Source organism: Colossoma macropomum, unplaced genomic scaffold (assembly GCF_904425465.1).
Source record: "Colossoma macropomum unplaced genomic scaffold, Colossoma_macropomum, whole genome shotgun sequence".
NCBI classification, from domain to species: domain Eukaryota; kingdom Metazoa; phylum Chordata; class Actinopteri; order Characiformes; family Serrasalmidae; genus Colossoma; species Colossoma macropomum.
In genome coordinates this window covers 4,923,038-4,939,704 of record NW_023494803.1, presented here as the reverse complement: position 1 = coordinate 4,939,704, position 16,667 = coordinate 4,923,038, and the positions used below count along the sequence as shown (strand labels likewise).

General features: G+C 39.7%; 1 protein-coding gene across 1 annotated transcript in view; it reads left to right on the top strand.

The window, feature by feature from the left end:
* mrps5 (mitochondrial ribosomal protein S5) overlaps positions 1–12,233 on the top strand; it is a 49,964-nt gene extending 37,731 nt beyond the window's left edge. The window contains exons 9-11 of the mRNA XM_036593158.1: positions 3,182–3,244; positions 5,370–5,506; positions 11,689–12,233. Of these exons, the coding sequence (XP_036449051.1) occupies positions 3,182–3,244; positions 5,370–5,506; positions 11,689–11,913 (425 nt within the window). The 3' untranslated portion in view covers positions 11,914–12,233. The remainder of the gene's footprint in view (positions 1–3,181; positions 3,245–5,369; positions 5,507–11,688) is intronic.
* Positions 12,234–16,667: the final 4,434 nt, after the last annotated feature.

Genomic DNA, 16,667 nt, shown 5'->3' with positions numbered 1-16,667 from the left:
ATGTGACTCAGATCTGATGTTTTCAGGGCTGTGTGGACACACAAATCTATCTTTTTAAATCCGACCTGAGCCACTTTCATATGTGGTCCTAGATCAGATACGTATCCGATTCGTGGCCGTGCGACCCTTAATGTGACGCTCAGATCGGAATTCGGGTGCTTTGTTCCACTGCGCGTGCACCATCATTCAGCGATACCATGGCAGCAGCGCCGAACAGAAGTTAAAGCCTGTAAACGGTGGAAAAGCAGCTCATCTCACCTTTTTCTCCTTCGTCTCGCTCTAATAGTGAAGCTGAGAGCTGATCAGAGTTAATTATCTTCTCATCGAAGCTCGTTCTGCTCGTTAGTTTGTGCTGATGATGAACGTGATTCATTCAGGTGACGTTACTGAGTAGGATGTGCTCATGAGGGTCATTTCAGGACACTGGTTCGTCACATTAATGACAGAATTGAGTCCCTTACCTAAACCAGTGTGAACCATCATGCTAGAGATCGGATTTGAGCAAGAGATCGGATTTAAGCAGTGAGGCTTGTAATGTGAACGTAGCTTATGTCAGCTTTACTGAGGTCTTTTGAGGGATAGTTGAGTGGATAGTTGAGTTTCTGGGTGATAAGCTCAGCATTGGCAATGTACTGGACGTAGGCGTTGGTGATGTTACATACATGTCATCGCATAGCTGCTCACTTTATTCTCAAATTTGCAAATCTTTGCTGTTGGGATCTTATGAGTTGTGGCTCTGGTGGGAGCAGCAGTGGACCGAAGCAGGCGATGACAGAAAAAAGTAATAATTCAAAAGACAAGCATGTTTATCATGAAACATGGGAAGAACTCAGCCGCTGTAATTTTTAATTAAGTCACTTTACTGGTTGTCAGTTTTCTTCATGTAATTCTTCCATGTGCTGTGTGAATATGCATTCTAAATTTATTCTGAAGATGTTTTGACCCCTTAATGCCCAAAGTAAAAAAAAGTACAGATTTTTTTTCTGTTTGACAAAAGTAGCTCAAATTTTGTGTCAGGCCACTTTGTTGCACTGCCTATCCAACCAATATATGAGCATTTTGATAACCCTTATATTCCATATTTCTAATATTATTATAAGTCAGAATTTTGGTCAAAATAAAGAAAAAATCCCAAAATAATCTCAGACAATAATTCCTCATTATTAACACAAGTTACCCGTATATTATTGTCATTTGACTTGTTCTGGATAAGATGGTACCACTTTTTTATTCCAGCTCCTTGTTGTTTTTGTTTAAAAGCCATTTTCTTATTGTACTTTTTTAGTATTTGGTCCAAAAAGGCTACTTTTTTTGTAAGTTTGAAATATGTCCATGAAAATTCAATTCAAAATGTATGTTCTGTTTATCACAGTTTCGTCATTTTTCATGACATAACAAAATAGGCCGTATTTCAGTACATTTCAATTGGAAGCCTCTCTGTGTGAGAGCTGAGTGTTAGGCTGATATCTCCCATTTTAGTGTCTTTCGCACTTTCCTCCAAACACACACACACACACACACACACACACACTTAATGGGTGGTTGTTTAGTGTTGTATGAAGCCCTTTTGATTATTTATAAACGTTCATATACAGAATTACCAGAAGGTACACTTACCTTGTCTCTTCACTCACTGTCCATTTTATTAGGTCCACCTGCCTCAAAGCTCCACTATATAAGTTTACAATTACAGACTGTAGCCTGCCTGTTGCTGCACAGCCCCTACCTCATTCTTTATTGGTCAATTTCTGACCACAGGACCGCTGTTGTCCATGTATTTGAGTGGTAGACCAAAAAAATCGGACACTGTAGTCAAACAGTTTGAACAATTTAGATTTTTGGATTTGTGCTTTAAGAGCAGCTGGGAAATTCAAAAATTCCAGTATAGACATGAATGGAATAATGTATTTTAAGGCAATACATTAGTGAATACATTCAGTACAGTGTTTTCAGTATTCAACCATCTACTTTTCCAAAGTATTCTGTCCATCCCTGGGTATGACACTATAAGTGAATTTCTGCCCTCTTCAGGTTTCAGTCCTTAATGCACTTTAGGCTGGACGCTGCTTTAAAAATGTAAACGAAAAATCAACAATGAAAATTTTTTGTCGACTTTGTCAGTAATAATGAATAATTATTTTAGCTGTAAGATATTGTGGGGCAGGGCTTCTCTGAATTATTCGCAGAATTATTTGGTCTGGTTTCTGGTATTTACCTCTTATTTTTCTCATTTTTCTCCTCATAGTAAAAGGGTTTTATGTTATATTAGAGCTGAGCTATATGACACTATTTATCATTATTGTGGTAAATTACATCACAATGTGTCACAATGCTTTTCTGAGCATATCGTGGATATTGTCAGTACTGCGTGATTGATTAAAAAGAGATTATGATTTGTAATGTTTAATTGGATTTGGTGCAACACCCTATATGAAATATTTAATCCAAATAGTTGGATTCACAGGTTTTGATTTGTATTTTTAAAATATGTCTCTTATAATTTATCAGATGTCAGAAAACAAATATCAGGACATATCGTGTACCTTAAAAAACGTCCTAAAGTATTGTGATTGTGCATTTTGCCGGATCACCCACCTCTGTGTTATATGCAAACTATTCCTTTAAGGTTACGGTCAGAATCTGGCGGAGGTACAGCAGTACTTTGTTACTGATCTTGTTGGAAGACACGGATGTGAATTACGAATGTGTTTGTGTGTGTGAGAGAGATGCTGTGTGATGGAGTGAGCGAGAGATGGAGGGTGAAAGGGAAGAATGAAATTCCCTTCATCGTATGCGCTCTGGGTGCTGGATATCAGATTTGTACATTGTATTTTCTGGCAGCGGCTGTGTTGAATTGATGTTTCTTTTTCACAGCGTAGCCATGCTGAAAGCACATTTCACTGCATGCTGATTGATGTTTGCCTGATCTGTATGCACCTTAGGAGCTTTTTCAAGTGTGTGTGTGTGTGTGTGAGTGTGTGTGTATGTGGGTGTGTATATGTATGTGTGTGGGAGAGCGATTATGGCGGTGTCTGTTGTAAAAAGCGCTATGCAAATAAATTTGAATTAAATTCTTGCTTTCTGAAGCTTTTTGATAGTTGCTAGTTTGAAGTGCTACTTCTGCACTACTCTTTCAATAAGAGTGACTGTTCAGTTGTGTCTTGTCTTTGTCCTGCTCTAGTATACCACGACATCGAGTCCACCTTCAAAAGAACCACGCTACGAATGAAGAAACAGAACAAAGGTAAATGCCACTGAACAAACACCGCAGGCTTCTCATTCTCACAGCCTTCCTGTACTCATCGAACGGCCCTATTGCCAACTTGAAGTCTTGACGCTGAAGTGTTTTATCATCAGAAACATGAAGGAATTTGTAGCCAAGTGTATTTATTTGTTTTCTTATTATTTTCTTCTTATTTTTTTTCATTATTCTTATTATTTTCTTATTATTCGCCGGTCAAAAAGGCCATAAATGCAAGTTATGGATTTTGCAGAGATTAGATAATCCACACATAAGGAAGGAGAAACTGGAGTCAAAAACATTTAAAACTTACAGGGACCAAACAGCACTTAAAGCTTCCATCTTTGAGAGAGAGGAGGAAATCAAGCTGCTTCAGATCTGAAAACATCCACAGGTGTTTCTGTCCATCCTTCCACTGTGAGAAGACGACTCAGCGCTGTGGGTCTGAAAGGATGTGTAGCTGTCAAGAAGAACCTCACTGAGAAAGGAAATAGAAAAAAAAAAAACAGAAAAAAGAAGCCTGTGATGTTCCTGTGACAACTGACCTCAACATCAGTGAATGTGTTTGGATTATTTGGATTTGGATCAGCTTCGAAGATTGAACTTTGGAGGTGTGAAAAAAAAAATATCCCCTGCAGATTTCTTTAAAAAACAGAAAACAAGTGTCCTCAAAAGAGTGGAAGCTGTAATAAAGGCAAAGGGTGGACACTCTGAACACTCAAAAATCTGGTATTATATTATAGTTGTTCTGTTGCTCTGGGTAATTTCCTGTTAAATATGTTTTCTACTTTTTCTGGCACAGATCCATGAATAACTTGCACCTACTAGCCATTTTGACTGGAAATTAAATAAGTGAAGGGTGGTCTTTCTAACGATTAATCCATTTTTCTGCGCTTGCAATTCATGTTTGTTTTATTTTCAGAATTAATCAGAATGTAAAAGTTTTACTGGCACCCAGTTAGTGCAACATTGGCTGCATGTTCCAACCAGTGAGTGTATGTATCATATAATAATCATATCACTTAATGAGCACTTTATTAGATACACCTCCTTCTATCTACAGTCATTTTATCAACTCCACTTACCACATAGGAGCACTTTAAAGATTACTACAGTTACAAACTTTACTCTGTTCTTCAATGATCAGGACCCCCACAGAGCAGGTACTATTTGGGTGGTGGATCATTCTCAGCACTGCAGTAACACTGACGTGGTGGTGATGTGTTAGTGTGTGTTGCGCTGGTGCGAGTGGATCAGACACAGCAGTGCTGCTGGAGTCCTCTCACTGTCCACTTTAGTAGACACACCTACCTTGTTGGTCCTTCTTGTAGATGTCAGAAACGGGGCTAACAGAGTATCAGAGAAACAGATGGACTACAGTCTGTAACTGTAGAACTACAGAGTGCACCTACATGGTAAGTGGAGCTGATAAAATGGACAATGCGTGTAGATAGGTAGGTGTACCTAATAAAGTGCTCAGTGGGTGTGTATTATACAGTCACTGGTTTCTTTTATTGATCCTACAAAGGAAGTTTGCCATTTGTCATAACTGTGCCTGGTCTGGGAGCGGCACAGCGTTACAGGGTAAAGCGCCTTGCCCAAAGGCACAACCGGAAATACCCAGTCAGACCCGGGATATGAACCCACAACCTGCTGGTTGCTGGCTCGATTCTCCTACAACTAGGCTACCAGCCACACCCACTGTGGCGTCACGTTCTCAGTCTTGTTCTTACGGCTTATGCATTAGATTGTATTAGTATTTATAGTTCGCTGCTCGTTGATTTATCCGTAGGTCTCCCACAAGCACTGTGCAGCATACAGTGCACTGCAGCTGGGCTTCAGCCTGCACTGCAGATGGTTAGAGGGTTTAATTTAGAAACATATGTTAAATTATGTTAAAAAATTTGGAGCACGAATGATTAATTTGTCTGTGCGTTAGTATGTTAACTTTAACAGGCCCTAAATACAGTACATAATTTCTAATATACATTGCTTATTGTCTTTCTCTCTCTCTCTCTCTCTCGCACTCACTCTCTCTCTCTCTCTCTCTCTCTCTCTCTCTCTCTCTCTCTCTCTCTCTCTCTCTCTCTCTCTCTCTCTCTCCCCCTCCCCCTCCCTCTCTCTCTAGGTTACGGTCTGCATTGCCACAGGGCAGTGATTACCATCTGCAGGCTGATTGGTATTGAGGACATGTACGCTAAAGTGGAGGGGTCAGTCAACCTGCTCAACATCACCAGGGCACTCTTCCAAGGACTGGCCAAACAGGTGAGTTTCTCCACTGCCATGGAGATCCACACAGTCTTGGCCAATCAAAGGAAAGTCATTCAGGTGACGCCACATTAGTCAGCAAACATACCACAGCCATCACGAATCGAATCTGCCCCAAGAAAGTCCAGGACTGCACATGTGTGGTTAATGTAACACAACCAGCAAGGACAAATGTTATTTTAACCCTCTGAGACCAAACTTCAATAACACGCTGCCTTTAAACTCCGATTCCATCTTAAACTACAGAAGCTGACGTGTGTAGTCTGCGTGGCCAGTAATCCAGTAAAGAAACTGGATTTTATTCTTTTGCACGCTGTTTTAATCTTTTATGTTCGGTTTGCAGTCATGTGTAAAAGTTTGGGCGCCTTGGCCAAATGATATTTTCTTGATTTTCTGAGTGAAGAATGAATACATATCCACTACAGAGGACACTTTTGCACATTTTAATTGTTTATTTCCTGGGTTTTACATATAGGATGAAACATGGGCTGTACAAAAATTATGGCACATTTTCTATTTTATTTTATTCCAATATGAGAAACTCAGCAAATAAGTAGAAATTATGTACTTAAACTTATAGAATGCCATATTTAAGTTTATTCTAGAGGATGTGTTAACTTATTTTAATTTGAAAAAACAACAAAACTATTGCAGTTGAATGGAATGATGTATTAAGAAAGTCAGCCATGATGTACTGACACAGTATTTTTTCCCCTTTTTCTTGATTTAAAAAAAATACATAACCTGCACTGATGAAAATTTTTGTACCCCTTTTAATTTTTTCGAAAGACTTTTCCCATAAAAAGAAAATGACAAAAAATAACACATAATCAACCAAACCAGAGGTGCTCCAACTTTTGCATACAACTGTAATAGAGTTGAGTTGAATCAAAGGGCACACTGTAGATCAGTTAACGATGATGTGATATTACATAGTTACTATGAGAAATATAAAGATATTCTCATGTGCTCATATATTAGGCTTAGATATGAAATGCTTCATATGCACCGATCAGTCATAACATTATGACCACCTCCTTGTTTCTACGCTCATTGTCCATTTTATCAGCTCCACTTACTGTATAGGTGCACTTTGTAGTTCTACAATTACAGACTGTAGTCCATCTGTTTCTCTGCATACTTTGTTAGCCCCCTTTTACCCTGTTCTTCAGTGGTCGGGACCCCCATGGACCCTCACAGAGCAGGTATTATTTGGGTGGTGGATCATTCTCAGCACTGCAGTAACACTGATGAGGTGGTGGTGTGTTAGTGTGTGTTGTGCTGGTACGAGTGGATCAGATACAGCAGTGCTGCTGGAGTTTTTAAACACTGTGTCCACTCAATTACAGTCTGTAACTGTAGAACTACAAAGTGCACCTATATAGTAAGTGGAGCTGATAAAATGGACAATGAGCGTAGAAACAAAGAGGTGGTCATAATGTTATGCCTGATCATGTATATTTCCTATATAATGATAGCAGTGCATATTTTAAGTTATTTGTCTGCACAAGAAGACAATTCCTGCTGGGCAAAACCAACCCCAATATATTTTTTCTATTAACCATATTTAATAATTAACTTTAATGTAGGTTTATCAGTGAAATACAGTATTATAACAATGCAGCAATGTTTCACGGTTGTAAACTGGGTGCCATTAAGCTGAAAATCCATTTTACTTCTTGTCAACCAAATGTGATGCAAGTTTTCAAGAAATCCAGCAGATATTAAGCTAATACCTATATTTTCCTGTGGTGCTGCCCTAATATAATCTCTCAGGATCTCATTATCCCCTCTCACAGTGACTAAAAGTGTTCAGCATAAAATTGGACAAGTGTTCTTTGACTCTTCTTCTCTCTAGCTGGACCTTCGGTCAGCCTCCTCAGAGAAGTGGCCTTCCTCTGTCCCTTTGTCCTCCTGTCTGCCTGGAGCTTGATTTATCTGTCTAATCCAGTGGGGCCTGAGTAGTCATGTCTGGTTCGGTTCAGTTCAGACATTGTTTCCGAAATATTTTTTGGCTTGGAAAAAGTTTAAATTTCACATTCAGGTTTATTCAACAAATTCTGACCTGTATTCATCACTGATTTAACCACCCCCCCCATACTTTTATTACCTTAAACAGTTCTTTAATCTGGCCCACTGCAGTCACTCTTGCTGCAGTGGGGACCTGTAGCGAAGTTGGGGTGGAGGTTAGAACGCTTTGAGCGAGGAGTGTGATTTTCTGCCGCCCCGCTTTATTCATAAGCTCTGATGAGAACATTGTATATAGCTGAAATATATCCAGACTAAAATCCTTTAAGATGTTGTTTGAAGGGATTGTCTGATCAATACAGTAAAGGGAAACAACTGTTTAGACATTTTTTGTTTTTGTATTTAATATACCTCTAGCACATATATCCATTTCAGATTTTCAGGCATAATCCCTTTTGACTTTGTACTTTATAAATATAACCAAAAAAGAGTGAATTCATAAGTATAAACAAGATAGAGGAGAAAACTATTAAGACACCATAAATTATTTACATTGTACTTTGTTGCAAAACCAGTGTTGGCATTTACAGCCAGAATTTTGCAGCATTGTGGTTCATATGTCTCAGTATGTGCTGATGTACTAGTATAGGCTAAAAAATATAAACTAAAACACAGACTTACTTTGCTCTGCTTCAAGCTTTAGCTCAGCTATAGCCGCTTTTCTCGCATCTCCAGCAGGAAACTTTTCCAAAAGTAGAAAAATTTCATTTTTGTATGAGGCTGAGATCAGCTTCTTATTCGCCAGCTTCTTGTTCGAATTTTCCCGTTCCACCTTAAATGGTACCTGCTCTTTCTCTTTGCTGTTTCGTTAGCTACTAGCTAGGTGAGACTGTTGCCTGTGTTGCTATGGTGACCAGCAGTCTGCGCTGATATTCAGGGTTAAAGGGTGAATTAGCAGTTCTACATTAACTCCAGCGTTTAAGACCATTAATTGTTAAACTGTGTTGAACGATCAGCAGAGCTTTATTTTACTGTAAAGGAGGATTATTTAATTTTTACCTACAAATCTGATTCTACTGTGGAGCCGCAACAGGGCTGTAAAAGAGCCGCATGTTGCTGATCCCTGCTCTATACAAACCATCATCAGTTCCCCAAGGTTTCTCATATGGACTCGTATTATTGCTGTATATTTGGGGTCGTTGTCTTGTTAAAACATTCATCTTTCCAGATTCATTTTTTTGTCCGATGAGATTAATTTCTCCTCTGATATGTCCTGTCACTCTATTGATGTTTCCTTTGATGGCGTATAATGCCCTAGAAGCACCCCTGTATCATGATGCTCCCACCTTCATACTTCACTTTACTAAATTAGTTCAAGTGGAATTCAGACTCTTTGGTTTAATTATTAGCCTATTCATTTTTAATCGTCACTACCAACTGAACAGCTGCTGTCTTTAGGAATGTGGAGTTTTATTGATGCTTAGTTAGTGGTGGTCTGGCTCAGGATGGGTTTGGACCACAGTTTCTCAGTTTCAGCCTCCAACTTCACCTAAGAACATTGACTCTGTGCTGTGTTTATGCAAATAACATTATGCACAGTGACATTATGAAGCAGGATCAGGGAGATGGGCCAAATGGCCGTTTAGCGTGATTGGATTGTGACGGCATGAATATGCAAAATCAGGAGGTAGAGAACGCGATGCGGTGTCATTGTCAATCTACCTCATTATTGTGCTCTCATTAGCCCGCATCATTTGCATAATTGTCTATAAGAAGCAAGGTGATTACAAACCGGGTAATGTGACGTTAAATGGATGGCTTTAAGGCAGAGGAGCTGCTGTACTGAAATCTCCTGTACCTTGACTTTTGCATTTTAAACACTGGAACGTGGAGCACCCAGAGATAGCACTGCTTATAAGGTCCTCAGGGTCAACGTTACAGTGTAGTTTTGTTTGAGATATAGTATATGACTCCATATACAGCTTGGCATAGTCAGTCGGGGCCACTTCTCTTGTGTGATACACTGTACCAGTTGCTTGCAATTCCACATTCTCTGTTGTTTTGCATTGCATGCTAGTAATAAATGGTACAAAATAATCACAAGACAGGAAACATCATTGCCTTTTTCAATTCTATACATGCCTTGTTTCAGGGTGTCTCAGCCACTGGCCCGTGGGCCATAAAGTACCTTTCGATGGTCCTTGGGCCAATACTGAGGGAAGATCAGTGGTCCGTAGTGGGCAGGTGATGACACTACGTCATAAAAATCAGTGGCGTAACTTATCGGACTTAAACGGGCAAAAAAAAATAATTAAAATGCTTTCATACAGTGAACAATATTAATACAGGCCCTGCAACAACAGTGCACAAAGGCAGCATTGTCAGCTGATTGCCCCTCGCTTCTAGAAACACCAATACAAACAACATTTCCAAATATTACATTTTTTAAACAAAAAAGTCTGTTTTTTTGCTTTTTTTTCCTGTGGCCCTTTGTTTTCTAGTGAGAAATAGGTGGGCCTTAAAGTGGAAAGCTCTTATTCACCAGGGTATAGTTTGGTTTTTCCATCTGAATCTACATGACCAAATCATAAGGCTAATTATTCAGTAACTGCATGAACTAAATGTACATTTTTTATTTTATTTATTTATTTATTTTTTTTTTTTTTGGTAAACGTTCCCCTCAAATTAACAGAACATGTGTTTTATGATCACACATATTGCTATATGCTTACAATTTACTGCTGAAAGCCAAAAATCTGAGACGCTCTTTGTATTTTTTTATAAAAATAATTTTTACAGAGCAGATCACTGAAGAGACGCCATCTGTTTATAGTTTATAGCCCAGATTTGTGGAAAAATGGGTCGACTTTCAGTAGACAAAAGAAAATTGAGTTCAGCTTCTTTTATTATAAGGGTTTAAAATTACATCACCCATCTATTTGACTGGAAAGAAGACAGTTAGAGCTCTCATACGACCCCCACCTTTAGAATGTAGCTTATGAAATATGAAAGTTATGAAGAATATGACGAAGTGCGTTTTGGAACCACCGGTGGTCTCAAGGAGTTGAAAAGGTTAAGAACCCCAGCCTTATTCGAATACCCTGTTAAGTAAATCAGTATATATAAAATTCATATAAATTCAAATTAACCACGCCCATCCCAGTATAAAACTTCCCAGTATAAATTTCAATGAAATGTGACAATCAAAATACATGCAAATCAAGACTCTTGTGGATGTGGTTGAGCACTCAGCCAAGCTGATCAGTGCTGCCTCACAGTGTGATTTCATGAGGTCAAAAAGAAACCATCCATTGTGATTTGTCCATGAACCACAACTCGGAATCAGCTACTGATGATAAGTTGCGGGGGAAAGATGGTCCCTTAAAGGCCTTTCTCCGAAGTTTTATAGGTGTAAATTGCTCAACAATAGATTGAAAAATCCATTTTACTCTGTGTCCACCAAGCATAATGAGACTTTTCAAAAAACCTCTGATTTAAACGAACCAGCCTTCTCTGCTTGAGACTGTGGAGCTTTTACTATTTTCCTCTCAGCAGATTTACTGGAAAATTGCATAATCTATTCTGTCTGTGTTGTTAAAATAATGATGTGACACTTTGTTTTGGTCCACTGTGTAATATCTAATAGATTCACCTTAACTTTTCCATAACCCTAAACCCAACACTTACTCTGACCTTAACCTTAATGTTAGTCTTCTTGCAAAGTAGGTGTTTAATACTCAACAGTGTAGACAACCAGAAACAAAGGGGAAAAAAAACACTTCATCCAATCCAACTGCCCAGTTGAACGCATACCGTGCCATTTCTCTTTTACGTCTTATTTTACAGTCAGGTCAAGGAAAATGATTTAAAAAGACAGTGCTAACATTTGTGCTTCATCCATTTTGTCACTGCAGCCAGAGCAGTTGTGCTATTGGTTTGAAAAGGCAAATTCGCTTGTAAATGTTCACCAATGTAAAGTTTTGCATGCACAAATTTCATCACTACCCCAAGACTGCATCTAAATCCTTAATTACAATTTCCATAATCCCACAATTTGGATTTCCATTGAGAATAATCGTAATTCTTTTCTGTCGAAAAGCTGCGATGGCTGTTTCACCAGAGTTTCACCTGACAGTGTAACAGTTTGAGCGTTTGTAGAAAACTTATATGACACCATATGAATAAAGTCTGACCATTTTTCCCATCCATAGGAGACGCACCAGTCCCTGGCCGATAAGAAGCAGCTGAACGTGGTGGAGTTCCGCGACGAGCAAGGCCCGCTGCCCGTCGTGGTGGCCAGGCCGCAGCTGGGTGCTCGGAAGGAGCCGGAGCCGGAGGACGAGGTGCCCAACACGCGTCTGCACTGGGCCGACGTGCAGGCAGCTCAGGGCATGAAACGCTCCGTGTGGGCTGGGGTCAAAAGAACAATCTGGTGATGGACTATGTAACCTCAAGTCTAAACGCCAAAGCCCACCCCTGCAACACCATAACTGACCACACAGCTCCCTGCGGCCAGACACAACCCGGAACAGATGAGTTTGACTGAGAGAAGAGTGTGGAGTTGGGTCGAAGAGGGGTGGGCTTGCTGAACGCTCCCTGGCTGTTAAACCTCAGTGTGTCCTTCAGTAAGAAAAGTGGAATTTCAGCCATTCCTGTCCTGCTTCACAGTTCTGCTCTCAGCACTGTGTGAACAGGTTACAACTCATGCATTCATAATTGTTATTATATAGAACCAAATAAATGTCATAGCTTCTGAGTTTGAGTATTTCATTTTCAAATCTGTTTGACTGAAGTTACTGATGCATCTGTTTGGCTTTATTGTGTGGAGAAATTTTAGAAGTGGTTAGAAGTTGCAGTTATTGCTGGTGATAAAACTATATTTTATTATAATTTTATACAACAGTTAGTTCCGGGCACAAAAACTGATTGGTTGAGAAGCGTTCTAACCGTGCTGTTATTTCGCCATAACATCAATATGCCGTTGCTAAGCAACGACTTTGACAGCTGTAGGAGGAGCTCAAGCCATTTGAAAGTTTTACTTCTTACTTTGCCACAAACAGAAAATGGACACTTTTAATATCACATTTGACCGACAGCCGATTTGGTCAGACTCTGAAGATGAGACGACACTAAATTCCCAAACTGTCATCACCACTGAGCAGCTTTTCAGTCGGCAGCTGTGACAGAAGAACAGCTGAACAACCTGGAATCAGCCAGAAATTAACCCAACACCATTCAACAAACTAAATGGGCTGTAAGATGCTTTACAGACTGGCTGGAACAAAACAACATTAATACTGATCTGGCAAAAACTAGAGCTAAACTTGATATTGCGGCAGTTTTATGTCTCAGTTTGCACTTCAAAAGGCGAGGCTTACAGCAGGCTGTGCAGCGAGTGGGCGGAGTTCGTTACTCTGACGTAGCAACAAGCTGCTCATTAAGGAACTATAATTTAGCGGAAAGAACCGCTAACGTTAAAACATATGAAAAGCTGCGTTCACGGCCCAGTTTATTAATTTCTTACTTTATTTATTTAACTGTTGTATAAAAGCAATAGAACACTTGATTTTGTGTTGTCACAGTTGTGTGTTATCACAAATAACATTATGGCTGTGATGATCTACAGGATGTTATTTTGCGATAACACACTCCCTCTTGTGTTCTATTGCTTACATATTACAGTTCTGTCAGAAATGTATTATGATTTGAACAGTATAGGTATTGTACACAGTCCTGTTTTGCAGAAAGGAAAAAAAACATTTTTGCCATTTTTTGGCTTTTGTTTGATATCAAAACATCCAAAATACTCAAAAGAGCAGACAGGAACCAGACATTCCACAGGATGTAAATCAAATGTAAATGAAATTATTATGGAACTATGCACAGTACTGTGCAAAGATCCCCTCTTTTGTTTATTTTATTTCCAGTCAAAATTTAAATTATTCATTTTTAAGTGTCCCAAAAAAAGCAGAAAACATATTTACCAGAAAATTATACAGGAGCCTCAACATATACATTTAATATCCATAGTCTGCAGGGATATTTTTCCACACCTCCACCTAAGTTCAGTCTTAGAAGTTGGTTGCATTTTCTGCTTTTCACGATACAAGTAATCCCAAACACATTCAGTGGTGTTGAGGCCTGGATTCTAGGGTGGCCAGTCCGTTGTTCTGAGAACATCAGCAGCTTCTTTGTTTGATAAGTATGTTTTGATCTTCTCAGAAGTGGATCGTGATCTTGCTGTAATATTAATTTCTTCTCAGTCACATTTTTTACAGGGTATTGCATAATACATTAAAATTTGTTTGTACTTATCAGCATTAATGATGCCTTCAGTCAAAAGCAAATCATCGACTCCAGATGCTGTTATACATGTCCAGACTTACAGCTGCTGATCCTCTATGGTTGATTGATGTCTTTCGTTGTTTCAGCTGCTTTATGTTACTTCCAAAAATCTCAAATTTAAACTCAGCGGTCCGTAAAACTTCACACTGTCTGGTTTCAGTGTTGTAGTGCAGGTTTTCCTCTTTTTGCGGTTTTTTGAGACAAAAGCAGCAGCATTTGATGAAAGGAACACCTTGCTCACTGTCAAGCATGGGGGTGGAGCTACAACAATTGTGGTTTTGTGGCAGCCAGTGGTCCAGAAAACATTGCACGGGTTGATGTAAGAATGAAATGCACTAAATATCAGCACATTCTGGAAGCCTATGCGACTCATTCAGTCAAGAAACTGAAGCTGAAAAGAGATTGGCTTCTACAACAGGACAATGATCCAAAACACACCTAAAAATCCACCGTGAACTACTTCAAGCTGAAACTTACAGAATGTCTCTAATGTCTTAAACAAGCTGTGCATGCAAGACAGTTCTAGAACTAGAACTGTTCTGCAAGAAAGAGTGGGGGAAAATTCCTGAAGCATCAATAGAAAGACTCCTAACTGACAACAAAAAGCATTTGCAAGCTGATATCTGCCAAAAGTGGTGTTAAGTACTGGCTTAAAAGGGTGTCCAAACTTTTGCAAATGCCACAATTATTATTATTTATTTAAGTTAATCAAATATAAAGAAACTGTGTAACTTATATTTGCAGTTTTTTATTAGTTTGCTGCAGAGGTTGTTTATTTCTTTCAACACCAAAAAAAAATAAATAAATAAATATATATATATATATATATATATGTGTGTGTGTGTATATATATATATATATATATATATATATATATATATATATATATATATATATATATATATGTAATTTGGCCCAGAGTGCCCAAACGTTTGCACATAACTGTGGCTATTGTTCCGTGTAGTGAAGTTAAGAGTTTCACTGTGAGTTATTCAGAAAGGCAGGTGATCTTTACATATGAGAAGATTTGCCTGCGCTTCTGCAGTGTCCTCTAGAATTTTCCCGGTGTCTTATTTCTTGAGGAAACCTTGTGAAATAAGGCGTTCTGTGAGAAAGTGGACTACACACAATAGGTGTGTGTATTTCGTAGTGAAATCTGACTCGACTTCATTGTTCGTCTCCTCTAGTAGACTGGTGAAGAATGCTCTGGGGAAAACGCAACTATGTCTGACCCGATCACGATGACCTGCTGGCCCACATTACTGAATTGTTATTTAATAAGAATATACAGAAGTGTGAAACTCTGTTAATTATCTGACTGTACACACACACACACATCATCTAAACCGCTTATCCCTCTGGGTCGTGGGGGGTGCTGGTGCCTATCCCAGCAGTCATTGGGCAGAAGGCAGGAAACACTCTGGACAGGTCGCCAGTCCATCGCAGGGCGGTCAGACAGACAGACATATACAGCCACACACACCTAGGGGCAATTTAGCCTGTCCAATTGGCCCGACTGCATGTCTTTGGACTGCGGGAGGAAACCGGAGTACCCAGAGGAAACCCACACAGACACGGGGAGAACATGCAAACTCCCTCGTCGCCTGGCCCTTCTTGCTGTGAGGCGACAGCGCTACCAACTGCGCCACTGTGCCGCCCTCTGACTGAAAGTAAGTTAACGCATCCTCTACAACAGGGTTTCCCAATCCTGGTCCTGGAGGTCTACCACCTTGCAAAGTTTAGCTCCAACTGTAACACACCTGACCCAGGTGATGAAGGCCTTCAGGAGCATCTGGAAGTTAGAGCCAGGTGTTCAGGGTGGTGGATCTCCAGGACCAGGACTGGGCACTCATGCTCTACAGGGAACAAACTTAAATATGTATTTTTTTTCCTGCAGTTTTAGTGCACAGTTTGTTACAACTTTTAGTTTGAAATATAGAAAAACATTAAAGCGTGGAATATGTAATGTGCCATAACTTCTGCACAAACCACATTTTACATTTTATTTTTTTCCAACATGTTTAAATTAGACTGGCGACTTGTCCAGGGTGTATCCTGCCTTCTGCCCAATGACAGCTGGGATAGGCTCCAGCATCCCCCAGCAACCCAGCAGGATAAGTGGTTTAGATGATGATGTGTGTGTGTGTGTGTGTGTGTGTTTAAATTAGCATATAAACAGTAATTGTGTATTAAAAATGTGTATTAACTTATTATAAATTCTTATAAAATCAACAAAAACTTAATTTCACTGGGATGGCAAAACTTTTTGCATACGACTGGACAGCAAGACATGGATGACTCTGCCGAATTGGTTCAAAATGACAGTTTTTGGACCTCTAACTACTTTTTCAGGACTTTAGCCTGAAATCCTTTTGTTTTGAGTGACTGTGGCATGTGCCCGTCCCCTGGGTCCCGAGAGCCCAGGAGGCGGGCTTGAGACTTGCCGTCCTCTATTCCCTCGCGGATTTCATCCTCTCCCCACTGTCTTCGCGGGTTTCGTCTGGGCTCAGAGTTCAGGCCCCGTCTTCCTGCCGGCTCTCGCAGCCGTCACTGGTGCCCAGGGGACAGATGCATACCACAGTGACCCTATACCTTAATTATTTTTTATTAAAACAAATGATTGAATGTTACATTTCATCACTAACAAAGTGATGATCAATCATATCACCACCGAAACTTTACCAAATGTTTCAGTAGTGACTGTTCTGGTAGTGACAGTTGCTGCACATTTACTTCAAAACAATGGGATCTAACTGCTCACCATGTGGCCATGAGGGACAAGGATGCAGCCTCACTTCCTGCTCTAAAATGCAAGGGTGTGGCTAAGATAAGGCTCCACCCACAA